Source organism: Hetaerina americana, unplaced genomic scaffold (assembly GCF_022747635.1).
Source record: "Hetaerina americana unplaced genomic scaffold, ioHetAmer1.1.p SCAF_7, whole genome shotgun sequence".
Classification (NCBI taxonomy): domain Eukaryota; kingdom Metazoa; phylum Arthropoda; class Insecta; order Odonata; family Calopterygidae; genus Hetaerina; species Hetaerina americana.
The window spans coordinates 34,689,790-34,714,462 of NW_027287316.1; the positions used below are offsets into that span (position 1 = coordinate 34,689,790).

Sequence of the window (24,673 nt, forward strand, 5' to 3'; positions counted from 1 at the left end):
AGCGTTTACAAAAATGCATCGACCGAAATGGCGATCATGTAGAAAAATAGATAATTGATCAATCTTTAAAATTATGTATGTATCATAGAAAATAAATGTTTTTTTCTATTTCTAAAAAATTGGAGACTTTTGGGATTACCCTCGTATTTTTTTTGCTGAGTAATTTTTTAATATTATATGCTATTTAACCTACACAGTTAAATGGAGCAAAAAAGTACCAAAAGATGATGTTAAGAAACAAACACAGTAATCAACACAAAGGTCAGTTTGGCACGTGATGGTAGAGTTCACCCTGTCCTAAGCTCAACAGCATACAAAATTCACATATCGAGGTAGGCGGGCGAGAGCCTTTCCTTGGGTGGAGCTGAGAGTGCCCAGAGAGGCTTGCTCTGGAATTGAAACCTGCACCCTCCAGTCAGTAGCCCAATGGTCTACCCTTGGACTACAATGACTCAATAATGTTAATTTATTAAATTCATATTTCCCCTAAAATCATTCATCATAAAACAATTTATTTTTTTAACTGTAGGTTAACTTGCCATTGGAAAGAGTTAATCTAAGACTAAGAGGAGTTGGATCATCAACAAAATGTTAAAACCTCATCACCCATCATTTCAGATTCCAAGGCAGTCTTCAGCAGATTTTATGTAACTTGATGCTACAAAAAGATTGTATTGGTTATTGGAAATCTGGTTAACTTATGTATCCCAGGATTTTCCCCAAAAAGATTCATGATTAAACTCTTTGCCAGGGTAAAGTTTTTCCAGTAACAATTGAACTAACATTTCATGAAAATATGATTATGACTTGGCTATGACTATAAAATTGCATTACCCTACTTTCATCAATGTTTATTGAAGTTCCTCCCAATCACAAAAGATCACATCTCTCCCTAACAATATTATCCTGCACTTTTCTTAACAGGAATAATGTCAATGCAAAAAATACTCTATGCAACTGTGGCTGATGACAGTTGAGTCAGCCAGTTCATCTCAGAGCAGTCCACTGACTGGTTGTTTAAATATTCATGCAAGGTGAACCCTGACCTTATGGCTGGCTGGGTAAGTCAGGTAGGGAAAATGTTTGCGAGCAGTCATAGGTGTGCCCAGCCTTGGGCATGGGTGTTGTGTCAACTGTAGTGGTTCGACACCTACGGACAAGGTGAAGGTCATCAGGATCCCAAGGGTCACATGGACAATTAGAAGCATCCAGAGAGTAAAAAAAAAACTTCACTGGAAGTGAAAAAGCTAGCACAGATTCTTCATCTCAAACCTTCCAGTTGATTTCATTGTCTTTCATAAAATCATCTCCTTCCAAAATTCAAGAATTTTTCTTACTTTTCTATTCAATTAGAGTTAAAATGTTATAAATGGTTGATGATTTCCTTTTTGCAGGTTTCTTCAAGCTGACAAATTCCTTTGTGGCTTTCATTCATTCATTAATTCATTCTATTCATTTTTTTAAGCCATGTTTACTCCTTGTTTTCTTCAGCCTCTGCTCTATGGCAGTTACTACTGACATCTACACGATGGCATGGTAGCCTAAAGAGCAAAAGGTTTTCAATACTGATAGGATGGTTCCCATTCAAACCCAAGGTGCCTTTAGTTAACCCTATTGAAAACCCAATTAATGTGTTTTTCTGGTGTTTCTAATTCGAAAATGACAGGTGGTACAAAAAGGAGCTGCCCTCCTCCCATACCATTAATAAGAGAATGTCACATGCCTTATGGCTTAGTTTGAGGTGAGATCTACCTTTGCTTATCAAAACCAACTTTCTGGGGGATTAGATTGGAAATATTAAATTCCCAATAGTTTCTTGACCTGAAGATATGTTTATTTTATGTTAAAAGTCAATCAACCCATATCAAACCACTGCTTCTCTTTCAAGATAGAAGTGATTGAAAAGAGTTGATAAAAATTATTTAGGGGATAATATTTTTAAAAGTATATGCATAAATACAAAGTGAACATCAAAATGAAACAAGAACCAGTAACTAGATTATCCAATTAAAACTACCATTGAGATCTGTTCATCAGATCAATAAAATTATGTTTTAGATAGTGATGAGAGTGTAGATTGATGGGCTGAGTATTCAGAAACTGACTGGAGGCTTGTGTATTTCAATTCTGGTTTTCAGATACCCCAAGCTAAGCCTGAGTTGAATTCTTTTTCTGTTTACCATGCAACAATTTCGGAGTGTAAAGATCATTCCACTTGACTGGGATCCCAGACAAGGGGAATGATTTTTACTCTGACATTGTTGCATTGTAATGCAATTTAGTGGATAGGTCACTTATAAGTTACTGTGACAACATCTCCTGCAGTTTCTTGGTATTTTTTGGGTGCTAGAACTTACTTGAAAACCACAGGAGGCAGGAATGTGGGAAGGGATTGGTACCTAATCATAACTGAACTTCATATGCAATATAACAAAAAGATAAGAACATGCATGCATAAAAAAGAAAAGATTGGAAGATTGCACTTATTAGGAAGGAATTTAGTTGGGAGATCTTTTTTTTAGTGTTACTTCCCATCCCAAAAAAGTAGTCATAATATCATAAGTACCAGATGAGAATTACGTTAACAAAAAAAACTAGTGGTTTTTAAGGATGAGGAAGGCTAAGTTAAATATTAAAATAAGTCATCTAGATCAAGTGGAAGTTGACATATTATGAAAATGTTTAGGACCAAAATGGCCTAGGTAGTAGGGACATAACAAGAAGAATTCTTTAGGCTGAGAAGGTTTCACAAGAAGGTGGGAATTGATGTTGAGTAAGGATCTTAAGAAAAGACTGGTTAAAACTATGATATGGATCGCGGTTTTTGAAGACGGCGATAGAAGGGAGAGAATTATGCAAATGAGGAAGGGTAGGAAAATGATAAGAATGTTGGGCAGAATTAAAGGAGGAAGGGGGGATGTTGAATTGAAGGAGGGTCTTTCTAAGTGTTGAGTGTCAAGTACTGTTCTGTTAGGAGATACAAGAAATGTATTGTTGTTCTGTCCAATGTATACCTACCTTAAATAGCAGACTACCTTAAAATAGCATAACTAAACACCAGGCAAGTTTCACCTTTAAGCTGGGGATTTGCATGGCAGTTTTAGGCAAACAAGTAGCATGCTTTTCAATAAATCAAATTAACTAATAATGTGAACAGATTAGTCTATGCAGGTAATAACCTACCTCCTCCTTGTCCTGATTCCCAAATGTGGTCTGTAATGTGGTGGGGGGATGGCGGCATGAGTAACATAGCCCCCTTCTCCTTGAAGAACATGCACTTCCAATGCTCCATGAAAAGAAGGCACAAAAGGACGCAGAGGTGCTGGTAATGTTTCATAAAATCGTCGCTCTCGGGTAACCAAAGGCTTTGCCACTGTTGCGCCATCCAAGCAAAGCATGGAGGAATGACCGCCAACTTGGTGAGCGAAGGGCTCCAGCTGAAAATATTTTAAAAGCTGTGTCAAAAACTCTTTTCAATTTACGTAAACTTTTAATTGAGACTGGTGCATAAGGCACGGGAATTGATGGAAATCCACTGATAATGCTAATATTGAAAGGAAAATTAATTTAATCATAGGGGTCACCTAGTTTAGCACTTTCTGAGATGTAAACGGAATCGGGGGCAGTTTGCTCACATACCTGAATGAGTTTTTGCTCTGAAACATCTTCCATGGGCTATTTACCTCACGTCAGGAACGTCAAATGAGCCTTTTCAATTCCTTCTTTTAAGTGAAGTAATCAGCGAAAATGAATGAAGATTCCAATGAGGGCATGCTATTCGTTCTATCGGTTGGTGTATGACATGGAAATAAAAAGGATCATAAATGTGTCGGAACTAGAATCTTCAGATAATTCGTTATCACAACCTCTGAAAGCCAAATATTTATCAAGAAGAGGAATTCTTGACGGTCACATCAAGCACAGAACTATTTATTTCTGTTGAGCAATTCGTTTGTTTAAGCTTTATCATAGCCACGATAAAATAAAAAGTTTTACCCGAAAGTTAAAAAAAGGTTATGATATCTACGATTGCTGTATGATAAGAGAGGGTTACAGTTGTATTTCTGTTTGCAATACAAGAAAGTCCGTAAAGCCATTCACAAGCTTTAATGTAATTTTGACGCAGCTTAGCGTGTTAATCACGATTGTCCCACATTGCGCATGTGATTAGTAGAGACCTTTGCAACTTAACAGTTAAAATAAAATTTTAACTCACAAATTCATCCCTTAGCTTTGGGAATTGAACACCTCTCTCCACTCTACAGATTGTTTGATTATTTAAAAATATATTATCAAAGTCATCGACTTTGTAGTACCAGGTCATTTAAGCTTTAAATTGGTAGCAGCTTTATCAAAATTCTAGTTAAATCAGGAAAAAGGCGAGCATGACAAAGGATTTTAACAAACAATCAAGAACTGGTCTATGTTATTCAAAGCCATTCCAAAATCTTTCAGTGCGCAGGGTACGCACAGCTGATCGCCCACTTCCTTCTTCATCAGTTGGTGGTGGTGAACATGGAGGAAATTACGACTGTCGTAACGTCTTGTTGATCAGAATGGTGCGGCCGGTATCTCAGGGTCTTCACTTAGAGCCACAACATCCCCTTGTAAATTTTGATCTATAAAACGGCGTCATATATCAATCACTAATATTGGTTGCAAATTTTAGCATTACCAGGGTATTCATTTAAGTAGTCACAGTAAATGTGATGGGTTATGGCGGACGCCACCGTGAGGGATATTACGGTTAGTCGGCCGAGAAACCACGTTTAGTGCCCGTGACCAACAGTGTCGTCCTTATTCTTCACGACTGTAATTTGTGAACGCCATGGTGAAGGAAAAGCCAAATTCTACGAGAATTTACGACAAAGATGGTTTCAGGAGAAGGGCGGCTTGCATTTGTGTGAGAAGTGATTCGGAGAAGGAGGTAAGTTTACGTTGATGTTGAAAAAATAACCTTTTTAATTGTAAATACATTCTAGAGAATTGTGATTGAGCAATTATTTTGAATTAAATTGTGTATTAATTCTATTAATTTGATTAAAATGAAGGCTGGTTTTATTATTCGGGATATAACAAGGGGGAAAGTATAATGCCCTGGAGCACGTTTCTATTGAGGTACAAATTTGAGTATAGAGCATGGCGTGTGGTAGTTTTATCGGTGAAAGGTGTGATTTTGCTGAAATTAGTAATTTGCGAATAACATTATGTCATGATATCCACTTGCGTAATCCCCGTAACACCACTACATGACACCATTGTAGTCCGAGCGTGAGTTATTGCCAGTTGGAAGGTTATCATGGTTATCTGCTTTTTACTTTATTTTATTATAACTTCTGTATTTTACGGCATAGATTCAGTTAAATATGGCCGAACTTTGCAGCAATTTATGCGTAATAGTTTGCAAAGGGTACTTCTTGTGCTGTTTATAATGGATGGTCAAAAGATTTAACACTTTAAGTGGAAGCGATGCTAATAGTGTTGATGATGAATATTTGTGGAATAGATTTTGAAAAAAGTAAAAGTATTTGTTTGCATCAATCAGGAAAATGTCACAGGAATTAGTGAATCGTAATCGATACTGTTATAATTTTTATGCTATTTCGGATCGTCTAAAATTATTTTTACGCCCGAAGTTGGTCATGTTGTAACTTGTTATGGAATGTCTTGGGTTAATTATCTCGGGAGCAGAAGTTATGACTTGATATTTCTTGTGTATAAAATGACGAAAATCACTCGCTCTCGGGAAATACTGTCCTTTTGTGAACATTGTGACATAATAGGAGTAATGTAAAACTGAAAATGGGATTTGAAAGGGCCTTGCCAAGTCACAAGAGTATTGAAAAATGTATTTTGTTGATTCTTGAGCAGACGAATGCTGCCATGGCTGCCTTAGAGAATGCCTAAAACTTTTGTATCGCCATGTAATTTATGATGTTTGCCAAATCGAGGAATCAGAATTTAGCCAATGCTCTGCAAGTTATCAGTACAATGACGAGTAATAGTATCCAACCCATATTTACTCTTCGGATTGTTGTAGATAAATTTTTGTGTAAAGCGTTACTAAATTGCAATTTACTAAGGAACTGGATCATTACACTAAAGTACTGAACCAACTTTAGCCAAAATTTTACTAAGTGCTCTAATTACTATCTGAAAATAACCGTGATACAAGGCAAAAGTAAAAACAACGAATGAGAAGTCTTAATTCTATAAAAAAATGTTCTCCTGTGCTAGTAATATTTTGAGATGAACACCACTCGTTTAGGATATATTTCTTGTGCTTGCTAACAAGAGTGGCAGTGCACTGATTTTGTGATATTTGGTTCCATCCTTCTCAATTCCAATTGTCTATGACCTTGTGCTAATTCCAGTCTGCCCACTGAAAAGGCAGTATTCTTGAAGTCATCATCACATCCATATGGATGCTAACTATGTGGAACTTATTCAGGAATATTACTAATAAATATACTGATCTACATGCTAAATTGAATAACTTTTTTTCTCTCTCTGAAAGTTTTGCTGATTAGTGTATCAATTCATGTACTTCGTTTTTGGCAATTTGTCTTCAGGTTGAAGTTGTGTTGTATCCTCCATCATCATTTTTTCGCCAATCTGATTACCCTATTTCTCAAATTCAGGTATTATTGGTGTCATCCTCCCGAAAACCGGAGCATTGGATTGTTCCTGGGGGAGGTGTTGAACCAGAAGAGGAACCTAGTGTCACTGCAATTAGAGAAGTTTTGGAAGAAGCTGGAGTTCGAGGAAAACTTGGTCGTTGTTTGGGAGTTTTTGAGGTAAGTATTAGGAATATTCTGTTTTAATCTCTCAAATTAAAAAAAAAACTCTGATTAGCCCTGCATGAGTGCTTATATTATCAAGTAAAGATATACTTTTCATTTATGGTTATTGAGGAGTGAAGATTTTATTTTTATGGTTCTTATTTTCATAGATATTTCGAAAAGATTCTAAAAAGAAGGAATAAATTGGTTTTTCCGCTCTTTCCTGCTTTTCTATTTCAAGGCCAAAGGTTGGATAAGTAGATTTTGGGGATTTCTACTTGGTTGGCCCTGGAAGATATTGCTCACACTGTACAACATTGCATTTTTTATTAGATAAGCTGAAAATCCTAATTTTGGTTTAATTCTCAATCTTCTTTATTCAGTCAAACTTATTACCTTGATGATGCACAGTCCTTGTAGTGGGCTATCACAGTTAGTACTACATATTAACTCTCTACTTCTCATTCATTAAATCATTAATCATTTACAAAAACAGAATAGGACCTTGAACTGGGAATACGGAAGACTGCACACAATCTAGTTCAGCATTCTAGTAGTGAATATCCCGATAGTTAAGACCGAAATAAGGGAAGTTCTGCACCAGTAACACCATAATACTTAAGTTTAACCAAAAGAACAGGATGGTAAACCCAATCAAAAGCCTTTGTTAGGTCTCATGTTGTTAATGAAAGATGGGATTTCTCATCAGAAGCATTAAGTATGGCACTGGTAACATGACGTAAAGCCTCAGTTGTAGTTTTGCATGTGCAAAAGCCATATTGATAGGAACTAAGCTGGTTATTGAGTTAGCACAGGGAAGATTAAAAGAGAAATACAGCAGAAGATTAGATAACATAAAAGGCTATTAGATGTTACGCACATGTCAATGTTCAAAACTGCATGTAAAATTATGTTTACAATGTTTCCCATGCTCAAGAATTGTTTAAGGGCTTTTACAAGGCTATCACAGAACACCTATAAGTCTTCATTTGGAGAATGGTAAATTGATGTAACAACCATTTTATAAGCCTTAATATTAATTGCGACCATTTCCAAACGCAATTCAAAAATAATAACTGTACAAGTCAATGACACTATGAGATAAAGTATTACCTGTAGCAAAAATTGACTCCCTATCATTTTTCTCTGCAAAATGTGGTTGCAGTTTGATACCCATTAATGGAATAAAAATCAACTAAATGGGTTTGAAGCCAATGCTTGTTGGTACATTGGATATCAAAATTATTTTCCAGGAGGAAGATGCCCTGTAAGTCTAGCTTATTACGTAAACACTGTATGTTATGATGGTTATGTGCATTAATACTCAACTTGCATAAATAAGTTATTTTCATTGGTAATGTTGATAGTGATGTTTTTGGAAGGAAGGGATGTACTTTCTGTCAGTTAGAAAGCCTTCAGTTTCATTTCTCCGGACTGCAGTCTCATAATAGTTTTTGTGAAAGATGGTGCGGGAACGTTTTGGGATGTGGGCAAATCACAGCCAATGTGGTTTTCACTTATAGACACACCAAATTCAGGGATGTTCTCCTCATCTTTCTTTGAAGAAGGGGGAAGATTCAGCTGTTTGGACAGGAATAAATTCCCTACATGTACACCATCAGGCCAAATCTTGCTATCACAATTCAGGTGCACAGTTTTATAGAAAATTATTTTTTCATGTAATAATAGCAATATTTCATGGGAGCCATAACAAGGAGTGGCCATTTTGGATGACATAGGGGAACCTAATGATCAAGTACACAAAAGCCTTTAATCATACAATATGTGCTATAAAATTACTGATTCAATTATACATGAGGCTATTGCCTTCCCCTATTGTAATTTTAAATGAATGTGGAACATTTTTCAATGCTTCTTCTTAACCACAAGAGAAATAAGCTATTTAATGGAAAGCAATTAGAGTAATGAAGGTAGCACTTCACCACATATTTTCTAATTGTCCTCTGCTTATTAGGGTGATTAAATGTGCTTTCAAAGCTTGGTATACAGTTAATAATGCTGGTCAATTTTGTATGGTTTGAAGTACAGAAGATACAGGAGTCTTGATTTTTCTTTGAAATATATTTTCCAGTCATCATCTGATGCCTGTGTTCTGCAGAAATATAATCTAATGCATATTAAAGGGTAGATGTGTAACATTCATGTTTTTATAGTGTTGATGCCAGAAAGGGGAAACTTTTCAAGAGGTATTTTATTGATCAAGGGAAGACTATCATAGCCTAGCAGAACAATGGTTCTTAAATAAATTTTTATGGGGATGAAATGGAAATCACATGAAGAGACCAAAATATTCCATTAGAAAAGACAAATATTTAATCTATAGAATTCATAGTGATTAATTCTTTAAACTTTCAATGTGGTATTCCTAATTGAAAGAGTTATCAGAATAATATCAGCAGATGAGATCTTTGAATAGGTTTTTGAAGTAGGTTCCTATCAAAAAATTTTACAAATGTTAAAATGATGTTTTACATTTTACCCTGAAATAAAAAGAATAGACTGTTGAGCACAAAGCACTTAAGAATCCAAAATTTTATCTTTATTAATATTTTGGGAAAACCTCTATGATATTTATGATAGCAGTCAGGTTTGTTTAATGCTGCTCAATCATCTAAGTCTGAAGTGGTTTTCTGGTCCATCTTTTGTTTGTCAATAAAAGAACTGCTATGACTGTTTAACATTAACCATGCATCACTTGTGCATTAAATTTGTGGATTATAGGCAATAATAAAGTATAAATAATTGGATTTTTTTGCCATACTTTCAGTACACCTCGAGCAGTTTCAATGCTTCTGTGTCATTATCAATAGGTCTACCTGTTGAGTTATATTGAAAGTAAAGAGTGAAAATTATTTTATTACTAAGTTGACCGTTATGCCCGGTAAAATGTCTCCTCTGATTTAATGAAGACATCAGAAGTAGAGTTGATAGACATATGTTTCCATACTAAAAAGAAAGACTCGTACTTTTCCACAGATTTTATTATACGGTACAATGCGTTTCACCAACTTGCGGCATCATCAGGTACCGCAAGTCGGTGAAACGCGTTGTACCGTATAATAAAATCTGTGGAAAAGTACGAGTCTTTCTTTTTAGTATGAATATTAAATACTTCCACGAAGTGAAGCCTGAAACAATAAGACATATGTTTTGTAAATTTTATTTGTATTTTATAAAACTTTTATATTTAAGCTCATGTGAATGATCAGCACATTAGTGTGTAACTATGCTGATGATGAAACTTACTTTAGTGTTAGAACACAACTTTAGTGTTCTTACTAGCTACATTTTGGGTCACCTGTGTGCTGCACTCCGCAAAAACTCAAAAGGCATTCTATCTCATATGGAAGCCTTGGGTTTCATGTGTGTATATTCATGTTTCATTAATTATACAGTAGGTCCAAGAAGTTTGGGAATCCTGTGTGCTTGTCTAATTGACGGTGAAAATGGATGTATGAACTGCATATTCATAGATGAATTTAATGATTTTGCATTAAGGATAAAATGATTTTTATGGCACCATTAAAAAAGATATAGCAGCCAAATAAACAACCTCACATACCCCGTGGTGATGTGCAACCAAAACTACCAAGGCACCAAATGTCATGACTAGTGAAAATTTCCAAACTCAATTGATTTTTATTCATAATTTCTTGGTATCTCTGATGCATAAAATTGATCATATGAAGTATATTTTCCTCTGTACTAAATTATATATTTGCGTTATAATAAAATTTTGGCCATTTTCAGTTTAAATTGATGCAGCACTAGTTTGTGTTTGATGTATGGGAACCATTCACTGATGATTTGGTAAAATTTTATTATCATGTAAATAAATTTATTTGGTAATTGCAAAATTTGTGAGGTGGTTGTAATCCTAAAACACAATTATCATCCTTATTACTTTTTATTAAATTACCTCATAGGTGTTTCTTTCACCTACTTAAATTGCCAGGGCAGGTTATTTATTCGACTCCTTAATTGTTTCATTTCACTGAACGTCATCAGTTCCCAGTTGTAGGCCACACCCTTTTAAGAACTGCTTTCAAGTTTTACATGAAATTTAATTTTAAGGGTTGACTTTATTAATTACTTGCATATTTAAATTTAAAATATCTTATAAATGTTTATAAATATGCTTAAATGTTGATCTCATTAATTTTGATTGTTCATTTAGTTTGAGCACGATGTTGATTTCAAATGTATGTGATGTTGTGGGTATAAATCGAGAGGACCTTTTGCTGAAATCAGCTCTCTGACAATTTTCAGGAAAATATCAAACTTAAGCATATGGTTATCAAGTGTCATTGACTACCTGTCCTACTTGACCATCTATCGACTTTATGAGGATGGTTAGCAACGAAAGTTGAATAAAAAACCTTCGGAATCATTATTTGGCCTTTTTTAGTCTTTATTTTGGAAAATCATCCACATGCTACCAGCTGTCTTCTTTTTATTTAGCAGAACAAGGAGCGGAAACATCGAACAGAGGTGTTTGTCCTCGCTGTGTCAGATGAATTGCCAGAGTGGGAGGATTCACGGACTATGGGTATGTATCTTATCACTGCATTTTGGCAAAATTATTGAATCAAATCAAAGTTTTTGAACCCTCCTTTGAAAGCAGATGCAAAACCAAGTGATTAAAAAATATATATGTTTAAAATGAAAATGAGCAATAAAATAATGACTTACAAATTAGGTGGTTGGTTATGTGATGGAATTTTGTTTGTTGAAACCCACATAATTTTTTGATAATTTAATTCAGGGTGACTTTATTCATATCATAGTTGTGATATTGTTGTTATGTAATCTAGTAATATAAAAAAGATGTTGGCATTTATTTAATGTTTACTCCTTTTAGCACATATTACTGTGAAGTAAAGTTAGAACTATATTGAAATTGTGTAAATAATATAGGGAAAGTTTGAACTGATCCTCACACTAAAATTAGGTATACATTAGTGTGCTATCAATGGTAAACTAGAGAAAATTAGTAGTGTGAGGGGAGAAAAGTAGGTGTTTAAATGGAATGCTGACTCCAGGGTCCAGCCGCACAATGTGGAATCTTCTGATAGTGGGTGCCTTACAGAACTAGTAATACGTATAATATTAATAATACCTTAGACTTTAAAGTACTTTCTCTCGATCCTGCTTTATATAGACTTTTTTAAAGAATTAAATTATATGTTAAACAGAGCTATTTCCTTGTTAACAATACTGATTTGTTATTAGAAGAAATGTCGTAAGCCAATATCAAAACTTAATAAAACTTGTTTACACTGTGGGACCTTAACGAGTGACTTTTCGCATAACAAGTGATGAGGATAGAGGAATTCCCAGAATGATTACATGCGTGCTACTGGAGTTTGTGTTTAGCACTTGTTCCGCTAGTATCTTAGTGTCACGAGTGAACAAAATTTTTCCAAATTTGTGTTCAGACATTTATAATTTATGATTTTTCGTGCAAAGTTTAATAATGTTGGCATAGTTTTACAAATTTCCCTGAAAGAAAATCCACCAGAAGAGCCACATGAGAATTAAAATAACAGTAGAAATGAAAAGTAAAAAATCATTAAGAATCAGAAAAAAGGTGTGTGTGTGGCTGATCTAGCACACACATCAATAATCAGTTGACTTCAGCTATTTGCATTTTGTTCTAGAACAAGGACAAGACTAAGGAGATAAATGCTTCCAAGAGAGTCTATGCAACAAAAAAACTGCATGGTAAAGAACTTAGGCCAACAAGCTTAGATGTTGAAAGAGAATATGACGTATATGAAGATAGCTTAGGTACAGGCATACTTGATGATGAGATAGAAATGGGAATCAAGGGAAATGAAATCAAATAAGGCCGTGGGGCCTTAGAACATTCCTATGGAACTACCTAAAGGTTTAGGAAAATGTGGGAGGAAGAGTCTACATGGACTAATTAGTGGTGTCTAGGAGGAAGAAATCAGTGAGATCAGTGTTAGTTACTATTCCAAAAAAGATCAAGGCTACATCGTGAGGACTACAGAACAATAAGCTTGATATCCCTCACAGCTAAAGTTGTTCTCAGGATCATCAACAAATGGATAGAGGAGAGTATGTAAAATGATTACTTAGGGATGACCAGTTCGGGTTGAGGAAGGGGAGAGGAACGTGCGATGCCATTGCAGTAATGAGATCTCTAATAGAGAGGAATATAGAATACAATCAGGATGTATTTGCCTGTTTCATAGATTTCAAAAAGGCATTTGGTAGAGTGAATTGGGAAAAACTAATGAGTATAATACATAAAATAGGAATAGATTGGAGGGACAGGAGGCTAATCCGTAACCTGTACATGTCTCAGGCTGCTCAGGTGAGAGTGGGGGATGGAGAGTCCAAATGGACATTGCTAGGAAGAGGAATAAGGTAAGGGTCGTCCATTATCACCGGTGCTGTTCTACATATGTGTGGAGGAAATGATTAAAAAAGGCATTGAAAGAAGTGGAGATAGGAATTAAAGTTTGGGGGAATTTGATGAAAAGCATATTGATTGGCAATGAGGTGTTGAAGACTGTGATAGAGGGGAGAATGTTTGGCAAATGAAGAAGGGGCAGGAGTAGGGTAGAAATGTTGGTTGGAATGAAGGGGGAAGTACACGTAGATTGAGAAGGGCTTGCTGTAGAGTAGGATCTTGGGTTGTGATTTGTTAGGATTGTAGGATTGATGAGATATTTTTTGGTAATTGTGTCCATCCAAAACCTGCCTTAGCTGGTAGATAACTTAATAAATAAATCTCAAATCTTTAATTTAAAAAATAGTGATTTGGGCGACCACATCCTCCAAAAAAATAAAAAATTATAAATTCCGTCATCACCCTTTCTCCAACTTCTGGGAAAAGTCTTTAACCTTAGACCTCTCTTATTTCCAAACACCACAATAGATCTCCAGTGCCTTTGAAATGAAGAAAGCCTTGCTTATGTAAATTATGTCACTGTTATCCTTTAGAAATCCAGTGTTCTCTCAATCATTTGCAATGCCACCAGCAATGAAATACAGGTATATCCTGGGGAAACCAAATACTAATTCTCAAGGAAAATTTAGCCCACTTCAGATGTAATAGACTGAAAAAAATCCAGAATCTTAAAAAACCTACTTGATACCAGGCATGCCATGTCTACAGCCGACCTTTTAAAAAGTATCCCTTCTAACCAATTCGTTGAGATTTGCGAATATATCTTTATCGGCAAATCAGCTGATGGGTTACATAGCTTCCATTTTTTTCTTCTTTCCTTCAATTATCCTCGCACCTTTTACCAACATGTAATTTCCTTTTGTTGTATTTATCATTCCACATCCCATCTACCTAAGTACCTTGGTCCCCTTCTTCTCTCTGGGCAACTAATTCATGCAATCATTCTTTTATCACGCGATACCTGAAAAAGATGGCATTGACATCAAAACAGAATTACAAACTTTTCCTTTTCAACTCCTTTTCCCTATTATTTGATTCCTTTCAATAGATATCATTCGTCAAATGCGACCATCCCTTACTCTGCCCGCATTTTCCTTTATACTCCACCATTTCCTAGGGACCACCTATTGTCTTACCTGGAGAAAATGCAAGTGCTAATACATTTTACTAGTCCTCTAAGCACCCGTCGTCAGCAGAATCCTCATTGAACAGCCATTTCCTGTTATTAATCATTCCTTTTTCTCGCTCGTATCTGTCCATGTTTTGTCTGTGATGATGTGATTGATTTCGCCAATATTATTCCCTTTGGCCATAGCATCTTACATCCTCCTTAGAATCATATGTGATGTTGTAGTAGTAGTATTTAGGGGAGGTGACTGACAGCTTAGGTCATTTGCGCCATTAGGGATTAGGGATGGACAAGAAAGGATGAAGGGTGGAGAGAAACCCGGCGTCGGCATTAGCCTTCTCTTAACAAAAGGTGCCAAGGGGCCTGCAGCTGAACGGCCAATTCTACGGACAGCATACTCGCTCAAAATGCCCTCCACAAAGCACCTCAAGTAGGGATCAAGATACCATTGAAAAATGTGATGTTGAGGAAGTGTTTGTGTGTCATATGCAAACGCACAGGTATTTACTATTAATGAAGCATTGGGAAGAAAACATGAGCTCATTATTTCTTGCTATATCATGTCTTTCCAGTCATTTGAGCTGAACAAATAAAAAAAAAACTAATTATTACGGCCATTGGAGTTTCTTCCCCCCCTCTTATTTTAATGAAGTATCATATTATTGACACATTGTTGGTTGGTTGTGAGAGAACAGTGAATTATTATTGTGTTCCTTTAAATTATGGTCACAAGTTGTGATACATGTGATTATGCTGGTGTCAGATACAAGATTTGACATAATGCCGAATGCCTTTCATGCTGAAGTTTGTTTGCATTTTGATTTTACCGTGCCGGCGCTATGTTGTCAATCATTTCCAAAAAACAGATTTAGGATAGATTCTAAATGTTGCATGTGCAGGAAATATTCATTATTTTGGAACGGGTTGATTTCCTGTGGGGAAAGTTGGTTTTGGTAGTGTTTACGTGGAGTGACGAAGGTACAAAATAATTAACCACTTTGTCAGGACATGGCAAATTCATCATATTCAAGTGATAAATATTGAAAATAACTTTGTAGATTTAAGTAATCATGCAGCTTCTGCATGAAATGAATAGTGATCTCCTGTAGTTGTATATGCAGTGCTTGCCTGTGTTCATATTTCTTGTGTCTTTTAAGATGGAGGGTGCTACAACCATACCTGTGTGCTAATCATTTGTGGTAATGGCCAGTATAGATGCATAGAAACTATTAATAACTTCATTAATTTTTTTCAAAGTTGTGATTTCTTCAATTAAAGAACTTCATGGATTGTCATCTTGTTGCTTGCTCATTTCATTACTTAAGGGCTTTCCTACTTATTTAAGAATTTAAAAAATAACCTAAGCTCATCAGCCATAGAAATTACCTGCAAAAATGTCTTCACTGAAGGTAATGCATCCATTAACCTATGACATGAAACTAATTAACTGAGGAATAAATATTTACCTCACTGTGCACTGAGTGAAGGATAAATATCTTAACATAACCATTTTCCAAGCCACTGCAGCTTGGCATTTCTGAGTTATGCCTGAGATTCATGCCTGAATTTTCCCTCAGGAACCAAAATTCATGTGTATGTACATGTATTCCACTTAGATTTTGGTTGAAATATGTTATGCTTGCTACCAGTTTCATAGGTTTCTTTTGATTCTCGCTTAACTTATTTTATGGCATCCCCAAAACTTGTTTCTGACTAATGCTAGAGCCTGGTTGTTGATTTTTTTTAGGGCGGAAAAGGAAATGGTTTCCAGTGGAGGAGGCCCTGGAACAGCTGAAACAGCACAAACCAGTGCAGTTATCTTACCTCCAGTCGATGATTCTCACATGCAACAATGACAAGGTCACCTGAGTGGTTGGCACAAGTGGCACGTCTTCTAGGTGTGTGTTCACATGGATATGCTAATGGCAATGTCAACAAAAAAACTTCTGCTATTCCCATAATCAATCTCTTTGGTTAGCCTTGAAGCTTTGTTTGCGAAAGTCTTTGTTTTTTACAGATAAGGATGCTGTAGGTTTCTACATTTAAGGCAGATTACTGTACAATATATCATATATCACATTATGTATATAGAAATGACAATGATGGCAACTGCTCCTAATATCTTAATTTCAGGATTTTTTTCCAATTAGATTGTTTTTTGTAAAAGTTGAATTCAAAATACTATCCAGTAGTTTTTACTTTAGGATCAGTTGTGTTGAAACATGATCCTCAGTTCTGTGTTTAAAGGTGAATACAACCATTGGATTGTTGCTTTTAGTCGAAGATCTTTTTACTTTATATGTGATTAGCGAATATGTAGCCAAAAGTTAGTTAGCAAACACGCCACCAATCTTTTTTTTTTTAATCTGGGTACAAAATTTGCTAAGCTGGTGTTGTTTTCAGGCTTTTGCAAGTTATAAATGCATCAATATTATATTTGGTAATATTTTTGCCCGAGGTCCTGAGAAGTGAGTGCCACTATAAAAGTGTGTGTGTAATCTGTGTGCGTGAAATTTTTTTTTTACTGCAAGTGATCTGCTAGGGCAGGTTAAACAAGTCTGTAATGCTAATTGATGAACTTTGGCATGTGCTAAGCCATTAACCTATACTTGATAAGTGAAGAAACTTGATCCAGACTGTTATATAAGAATCCATTCATTGCTCTTTGAGTGCCATGCTAGGAAAGTGGAAGATTTTTGGGGTCATGCAGAAATTTCATGAGTGAAGCAATGAGAATAGGTAGGGTGACCTTGTTGCTTCTGCTTTTAAACAGAGTTAGATATTTTTGTCTTGCCATTTACTCCCAGGTATTACAGCTTCAGGAATATATATGTATATAAATATATAAACTGCCAATATGGTAGTTGTAACATTCATAGGCCATTTTATTTGAATAGAGAAGTGAATTTGAGCAGAAATAGGCAATCTTAATCATACCAGGGACAGATATAATTTGAAAAGTGAGTATGATGACGGTACTCAATTTAATTCAGAGGCGCATGCTACTTACTTTCATACTTATAAATTCAGCTCTCTTGATTCTCTCAAACCAGATACTCATTAGAGTATTTTTTTGATAAGTCTTGCCCAAAGGAACTCATTATTAGCATATTAAATACATGATGATTTGTTTTTGTTGTATTCTTATGTGGATAGAGATTAGAGTTCAATATTTTGAGCCAATACGAATCTTAGCAAGTTTGACTTGTGAATCTTTGTTTCTTACAAGATCTGTATTATGAATGAATCTTGATCATTCTGGTATGAAGTTATTCCTAATTTATTAACAAGGTTGTCACCAGGATGAAATTAATATAGCTGTTATGTGCAAAATATTTAGTAACTATGTTTCTTTGAATCCAAATTATTACATGGGAAAGTTGCAAATTGGTTTCCAAGTGATTTAAGCCTTAACGAATGAAATTATGTATTTCTTTGATACTCAAAAGCTTTGAAGTCTACTATGGAGTAGATAAAATGGGCCATTACAATACAACATCTGAATGTATTTATATATAAACTAATGTGGTATTAAATGATAATCATTGCTTTAACTCCAAACAAAGCAGTGAAAACTCTTGGATTGACTGTTGACTTCTTTACATTGCTTGTAATTTTTTAAAATAAATGCATGTTAAAGTCTTAAGAGCCTAGTAATTTAACCTTGATTGTGATGGAATATGTGGAACCTTAGGTTTAGAAAATTTGGTATGAGAATACATTTCATGAGAACACACATACAAGGGATGGTGCAGGATTGGATTGTGACATAGTCAAACCATTGACCTAGTGGCCATGGAGGAGAGGAGGAGATGAGTTTTCCAGCAAGAAAAGTTAATTGGGAAGAATGGATGCCACCTATAGACCAATTACTTAAATCAAATTTTTGTTCTTGGTAACTACATGCATCAATAAAGGATGTTTTCAGGTGTTGCAAGTGGGGGAAGAGAAATTATTGAATGTTATGTGTGTGCAATGGAAGTTTGGAGTTATTTAAGGTAAGCATGGTGTATCAGTAGAAATTAAAGTTAAGTAAAGAAGGGTAAATAATGATTTAGGACTACCATATTGAGAAGATGATTTCAAAATATTTCTGAATTTATTCCAACGGTGGTATATTGAAAAATATTGTTGATCTTCACCTGCCATCTTCTTTTGGGACACATCTCTGATACATTTGCAATAATGGTATACTATGTATGTTAAATGGGTAGTAGATAGGTGACTTTTGGGGTAATTTTTGTATGTCCATGTCATGCAAGCTCACCATAATGTTTTTATTAGTCTTGGTCCTCATCTTTCACCTCACCAATTTTCCTTATTGAACCTGGGTATTCCATGTCACACCTCTGACCAAAAGAAAATCACATTAGTGGCAACATTCCTCTTCGCCCAAGCCACAAAAATTCAAGCAACCAGAACCTGCTGGCGAAATCATAGAAAATTTGTTTTGAGATCAAAAAGGGGTATTTTTGGTTGACTTCATGGCTCCTAGGACCACAATAAACATAGATAAGTATTTTAAGACAGTTAAACAACTCAGGCAGGCGACTTGGAGCCAGAGAAGAGAGATGTTGGGCAAGGGCATATGACTTCCTCACAAAAATACTTTCCCTCACGTTGCCTGCCAGACTGTTGCAACAGTCTGGATGGAGCCATTATTATTTTATGTTATTATTAAAATTTACATATGCAGATGGACGATGTCAGGTGGCATATAAGTCCTAAGTATTATAATCAAACTTGCCTTGGAAAAAATAACATGACATATCATGACATGAATCAATATCACAAAAGATATTGAATAAAATCAGTCAGTAAAAAAAATATACTTCAAGGAAACTACCAAGCACATCTCCAGCACAAAAATAAAGAAAATCCTGATCTCATCAATAGCATTTCCCCAATCAACGAGAAAAAAATCAAAAATGAATGTTCCATACAATTTTACACAACACAAATCGAATTATTACATGAATTGTTTAAATTGATTCTTAAAAGTCTCTATGCTGTTAGGAAAGGGGTCAAATAGTTTTGTAGGTTAGGTGTTCCAATCAATAATTGTTCAAAGAAGAAAAGAAAGTTTTTTATTTATTTGTTCTTTGTGCCCGGCATTGTACCTTGAATTTGTGGTCATTTCTCCCTATAAATTTTGGATTTCCAGCCTCTTCCCTTGGTTCTGCTCAAGCTTTCTCTTCCTTCAGAATGCGGAACATTCCACAAAGTCTGCTTATTTTTCTTCGACTTTGTAAAGGTTCCCAGCCCAGCGCTTTTAACATTTCAGTCACACTCTCCATCCTCCTATGCTTCCCCAATACATATCTAGCAGCCTTTCTTTTGAACTTCCCCAGTTTTGTTTAGTGTCCTTCTGCGTGTGGGTCAAATAAAAGTGATGAGTACTCTAAAATTGGTCTCACCAGGGTCTTATACACCTTTTTCTTAGTTACTCTAATGCTTCCTTTGAGGTTTCTCGTCACTCAATGAAGAGTTTTGAAAGCTTTCTTAACATTTCATTCCTCGTTTAGCCCCCACCCTAAATCCTTGGTAAAATATACACTTAAGTATTTTCAGCTTTCACTTTTAGGAATGAAATTTTCCGAGAATTTGTAGTCCCTATTGTTTCCATTTACCTTATTGCTAAAAGTGATGGATTTGCATTTGCTAACATTAATATCCATCCCATTTTTTGTCACCCAATCTGCCAGTTAATTACGTCCCTTCGCAGTTTATTGCGGTTGCTGTCAATCTAGACTTTCTTGTAGATAATGCAGTCATCCGCAAAAAGTCTTATTTGAGAATTAATAAATACTGGGAGATCATTTACATAGATTAAAAATAAGAGTGGGCCAAGTAGGCTTCCTGGTGGGACTCCAAATGTTACCCTCGTTTTTTCAGAGTACACTTCTAAATTGGCCCTTTTTGTTCGACCTTCCATGAAATTTTTGACCAACTAGATTACTCTTCCATCTGTGTGTAGTGGTAATTGGCCCGCATCCAGCGATCGTGGTCAACTTTGTCAAAGACTTTTGACTGGTCAACTATTGCAGCATCCACTTCTATTCCCGCATCCGTAGAGTGAGACATTTCTTGGCAGAACCATAATAGCTGAGTTTTGCAAGAGTGCCCATTTCTGAAACTATATTGGTGACTGTACAAACCATAGTCTGGGCTTAGCGCCTGGTGACTACCACTTTTTCCCGAAGTTGAAAGAACATATGGCTGGAAGATACCTCTGTGAGCATGACTGACATAAGGTTCAATGATATGGGGGTGAGTTGAAATGCATGTGTATACACAAACTACCCCAGCACTTATAAAAATGCATCTACTGAAATGGCGATTATGTAGAAAAATATAAGAATGTTCAAACTTGAAAATTAAAATTTCAGTTGTTGAAAATAAACGTTTCTATTAATTAAAAAAATGGATATCTTACTTTTGGGATCGTCCATTTAGATACGAGCATGGTCTTAAAAGTACCCAGCCTGACCTAGAGATGGTGGTATAAGCAAATGCTTCAAGTTTGAAGGCACTATGTTGTTTAGTATTTGTTTGGCAGCCATCAGTATTGAACTTTTTCAGTGAATTTGTGAAAATGGAGAAAATTGGATCTTCCTTATGTGATACAATACTTTTATTTGAAAGGTCTCAGGCCAACCAATGTAAAAGCTGAACTGGATTCTACCCTGGGTGAGTCTGCTCCTTTGTTTACAACAGTAAAATATTGGGCAGCAGGGTTTAAACGAGGCTGTACGAGCTGTCAAGACAAGCATCACATTGGTCAATCAAATGAGGGGACGACTCCAGAAACGGTGAAGAAAATCCACTAAGTGATACTGGATGATCGTCCACTGAAAGTGCATGAGCTAGCAGACATAGTAAGCATTTCAAAAAGTGCAGTACACCGCATATAAACTGAAAATTTGGACATGAAAAAGCTGTGTGCAAGATGGCTGCTGCATTAGCTCACACTCGAGCAAAACCAACATCATGAAGATGTTTCAATTGAGTGTTTTGCAAAGTTTCACAACAACAAAGCAGAATTTTTGTGCCATATCATAACCATGGATGAAACATGGGGCCATTACTTCATACCCGAGACAGAAGAACAATCAGTACACAATGGATTCAAAAGGGAGAACTGGTTCCGAAGAAGGTGAAGACAGTGTCATCTACAGGCAAGGTCATGGCGTTGGTTTTTGGGATGTGCGTGAGATAATTTTCATTGACCATCTTGAAAAAGGAAAAACTATCATCGGCGAGTATTATGCAAACTGATTGGAATGTTTCAGCAAAGAAATCAAGCAAAAGCGGCCACATTTGGCTAAGAAGAAAGTGTTGTTTCATCAAGGCAAGGCACCAGCTCAAAAATCCATTATTGCAATGGCCAAAATTCATGAATTAAAGTTTGAATTGGTACTTCATGCCCCTTATTCACCAGATTTAGCCCCCTGGATTATTTTCTGTTTGCAAACTAGAAAAAATGGCTTGGTGGTCAAAGATTTTCCAACTGTGAAGAAGTGATGTTGGCAGTTAATGGCCATTATGAGGAGCAAGGCAGTTCTTATTTTAAAAAGGGTATCGAACTTATTGAACATCGCTGGGGAAAGTGTGTAGAGCTGAAAGGAGATCATGTTGAAAAATAAATACATTTTTGTGGTGTATTTGTTGGGTCAGGTACTTCTGGGACCGCCCACATTGTTGTTAGGCTGGTGGTATCCAAAACCTACTCCTAGTAGGTAATATATATGAAGATGACTGAAATCATATGTTTTTAATCTGAGTACTAATCTGTCTTCATGGGAACTCATCTTCCTCAACTTCAGAATACTCATCTTTCTATTCCAACTTCAAAATCTGTCTAATATGTATATGGTGTGTACTTAGCATTTTGCCCATAATTTGGTAGGTTCAATTGCCAAAAGCATGTCTCATTCTGTTTATACAAAAGCCAATCCAAATCATACCCAGTCCAATACTCAATACCTCTAATTATAGTTAAATATCCACTGCTAATACTGTTTATATTTATTCCCTCTCAAATATGCCCAGCAAAAGAAAAATGATATTCTTGAAATGCACTTGAGCCCATTTCTCAAAGCTCAAAGTCAGCCACAAGTCCTTGTAATTTGCACAGATGATGATAAGGTTTTCCGTGCTTGTTACTTACCTTACATAACACAGTATGCACATTCGAAAGTTTAGTGTTACATTGAAGACTGCTTTTAAAGGACTTCGGAAATACTTGTAACCTTGAAAAATGCATAATTGTTTGCTTTTGGGGTTTTAATACAAACTACATTGCCTCTTACGATAATCTCTAGTAAATAACTGTGGAGTTGGACCACATGATCATGCCATTTATTAGACATCATTTGTATTGTTAACAGATTAGAGGTATTGAATAAAAATAGTGTGAATACCTGATTTTTTTCAGATTGATTACTGCATTAGGAGTGGTCATGTCTCTGAGAATCAAAGCACAAAGAAACAAGCTGAATGCTGTGCCTATCAGATTATCATGCAATAAGAATAATAGTTAATTTTGAGGAAAGCCCCCATAATTTGAAACCAATATTTATGTAAAGAGGTAAAGCAGAATTAACGTGCAGCATCATTTAGAGCTAATTTACTTCAGTTCTGTTCTACAGCTTTTTGCATTTGTTCCTGTGTTTCTCACTCTTTCACATTTGTGTTCTGTATTATGTATGTGTGTTAACCCTGTATTATGAACAATTGTTAATGTGCCAGAAAATTTTTTGGTATATTGAAATTTGACTTTTTATGATGTTGATGCTGATCTTATGTAAGTAATTAAATAGTTCTAAATGATTTTCTAGCTTCAACTTTGGAGTGTGAACTAATAGTTTTTAACATGGTGTTTTTCATATGAACCCTTAGATAAACAAATTAATTAAAAAATTTAGCCTTGATAAGTTTTTCTTTTAAGTAATTATGCACAATGTATCAACTAATTTAGGCACCTATGAACTTAAAATTTAGCAAAATGATGCGGTTATTTTTCCCTGTAGTTGGTGGAATTCTTCTGTGTAGCTGGGCCTCCTCTCCCAGTAGGAGAGATGTGGCTAAATCATTATCTCCTATTCATATAACCGTAAACACAGTTGTCAACTTGATGGTCAGTTTGATAGGCGAGGGTATAGCTCACCCAATACTAAGCCCAACAGCATGTAAAATTCACACATCAGGGTAGGGTCACCTATAATTTCCCAGGAAGTTCTGAAACCTGAAAAATAATACAGCTTGGGTGGAACTGCGGTTGCTCAGAGGCATGCCTGGGAATTGAACCTGGACCCTCTGGTTAGTAGTCCAATGCCTGGGGCCTTTTTTTCTCATATCCACAAGTCAGTTTAAAAGTCCTTTTAAGTTACACATATTCATTCTCTTAATGGTAAAAAAGGTGAGGCCTTCGTTGCTTGCCTACTGCTTATGGGAGAAGGGACTGCTGCAGTCTCAATCTCGCCCAAATAAAGTAGATTTATTATTACTCAACATATGAATTTCAAAATTTTGCTTCAATTTAAGGTTGCCTTTAGAGGGCTTGTAAATCAACTTGTAACTTAGAGAAGCAGACCTCTGAAGGCATTTTACCCTTGAGGAAGGTTAATGATCCAAGATAAGGTGTGAAATAATTGTCTAAAGGGAACCCTTGTGATGAAAACCAGGAAAAAGGATGTAGTTTCTAGAAAATACTAATTATTCATTATGAAGGATTAAAATCTCTTGGCCGGCCTGAAATTCCAGAATGAATAAAGAATGCTGACATCATTTCTTAACCACTAATTGTGTTAGTGTATTCTCATCTTTTGATTCTGTAAACTGAGCTTGAAAAATCAAATTACATAATTATTATTTTTGAGATGGTACAATATTATACAGGGTTTGGCAGCATAACTTCCTTTTTTATAAATCAAAAACCCCCATAAAAAAGGGAATTATGTTATTGCAACCTGTATAAGGTCATAATATAGCCATATCCATTTGATATTAAACTCCTGCGAATGTTATGGATGACTTTTCTTACCAAGAAACATGATACTTATATATTTTTGAAACCAAATATACTTTCCCTCAGTCTTTTTATTACTCTCATAGGTTTGTGACAAAAGAGGTATGTACCTGTTCCACTGGCTGAATCTGTGTAAGCATAGTAAAATGATACATTCTGATTTAATGTTAATTTTGATCAACTCTCAAAATAAACCGTAGCAGAGGAGCTCAAATCCAGGTTTATGATAATATTCCTTTCCCATTCCAGCAATTTGGTTACCAAAAGTC

General features: G+C 35.6%; 2 protein-coding genes across 4 annotated transcripts in view; one reads left to right on the plus strand and one right to left on the minus strand.

The window, feature by feature from the left end:
• LOC139696945 (uncharacterized) overlaps window positions 1-4,509 on the minus strand; it is a 17,877-nt gene extending 13,368 nt beyond the window's left edge. The window contains exons 1-3 of one of the 2 annotated variants that reach the window (XM_071595840.1): window positions 4,217-4,509; window positions 3,640-3,783; window positions 3,184-3,437 (exon numbers count right to left, since the gene is read on the minus strand). In XM_071595840.1, the coding sequence (XP_071451941.1) occupies window positions 3,184-3,437; window positions 3,640-3,672 (287 nt within the window). In that variant the 5' untranslated portion in view covers window positions 3,673-3,783; window positions 4,217-4,509. Of the gene's footprint in view, window positions 1-3,183; window positions 3,438-3,639; window positions 3,828-4,216 lie in introns of those variants that run through there. The other variant, XM_071595841.1, reaches the window with a different exon arrangement.
• Window positions 4,508-18,020, plus strand: Aps (diphosphoinositol polyphosphate phosphohydrolase 1 Aps). Of its 2 annotated transcripts, none has more exons than XM_071595842.1 (4): window positions 4,508-4,927; window positions 6,642-6,797; window positions 11,265-11,352; window positions 16,122-18,020. In XM_071595842.1, the coding sequence occupies exons 1-4, from the start codon at window positions 4,829-4,831 to the stop codon at window positions 16,241-16,243; spliced, it is 465 nt and encodes a 154-aa protein (XP_071451943.1). In that variant the 5' UTR covers window positions 4,508-4,828; the 3' UTR covers window positions 16,244-18,020. The 2 variants fall into 2 exon arrangements, with proteins under 2 accessions (XP_071451943.1, XP_071451945.1); XM_071595844.1 differs by having other exon boundaries at window positions 4,512-4,927; window positions 11,268-11,352.
• The last annotated feature ends 6,653 nt before the right edge of the window (window positions 18,021-24,673 follow it).

What these genes read in the sequence shown, in the direction of transcription:
- Aps (XM_071595842.1), top strand. Translation starts at nt 4,829, where the DNA reads ATGGTGAAGGAAAAGCCAAATTCTACGAGAATTTACGACAAAGATGGT. An exon ending in GTTGTTTGGGAGTTTTTGAG is followed by an intron (nt 6,798 to 11,264) that starts GTAAGTATTAGG and finishes CTTTTTATTTAG; the next exon opens with CAGAACAAGGAGCGGAAACA. An exon ending in GGAGGATTCACGGACTATGG is followed by an intron (nt 11,353 to 16,121) that starts GTATGTATCTTA and finishes GATTTTTTTTAG; the next exon opens with GGCGGAAAAGGAAATGGTTT.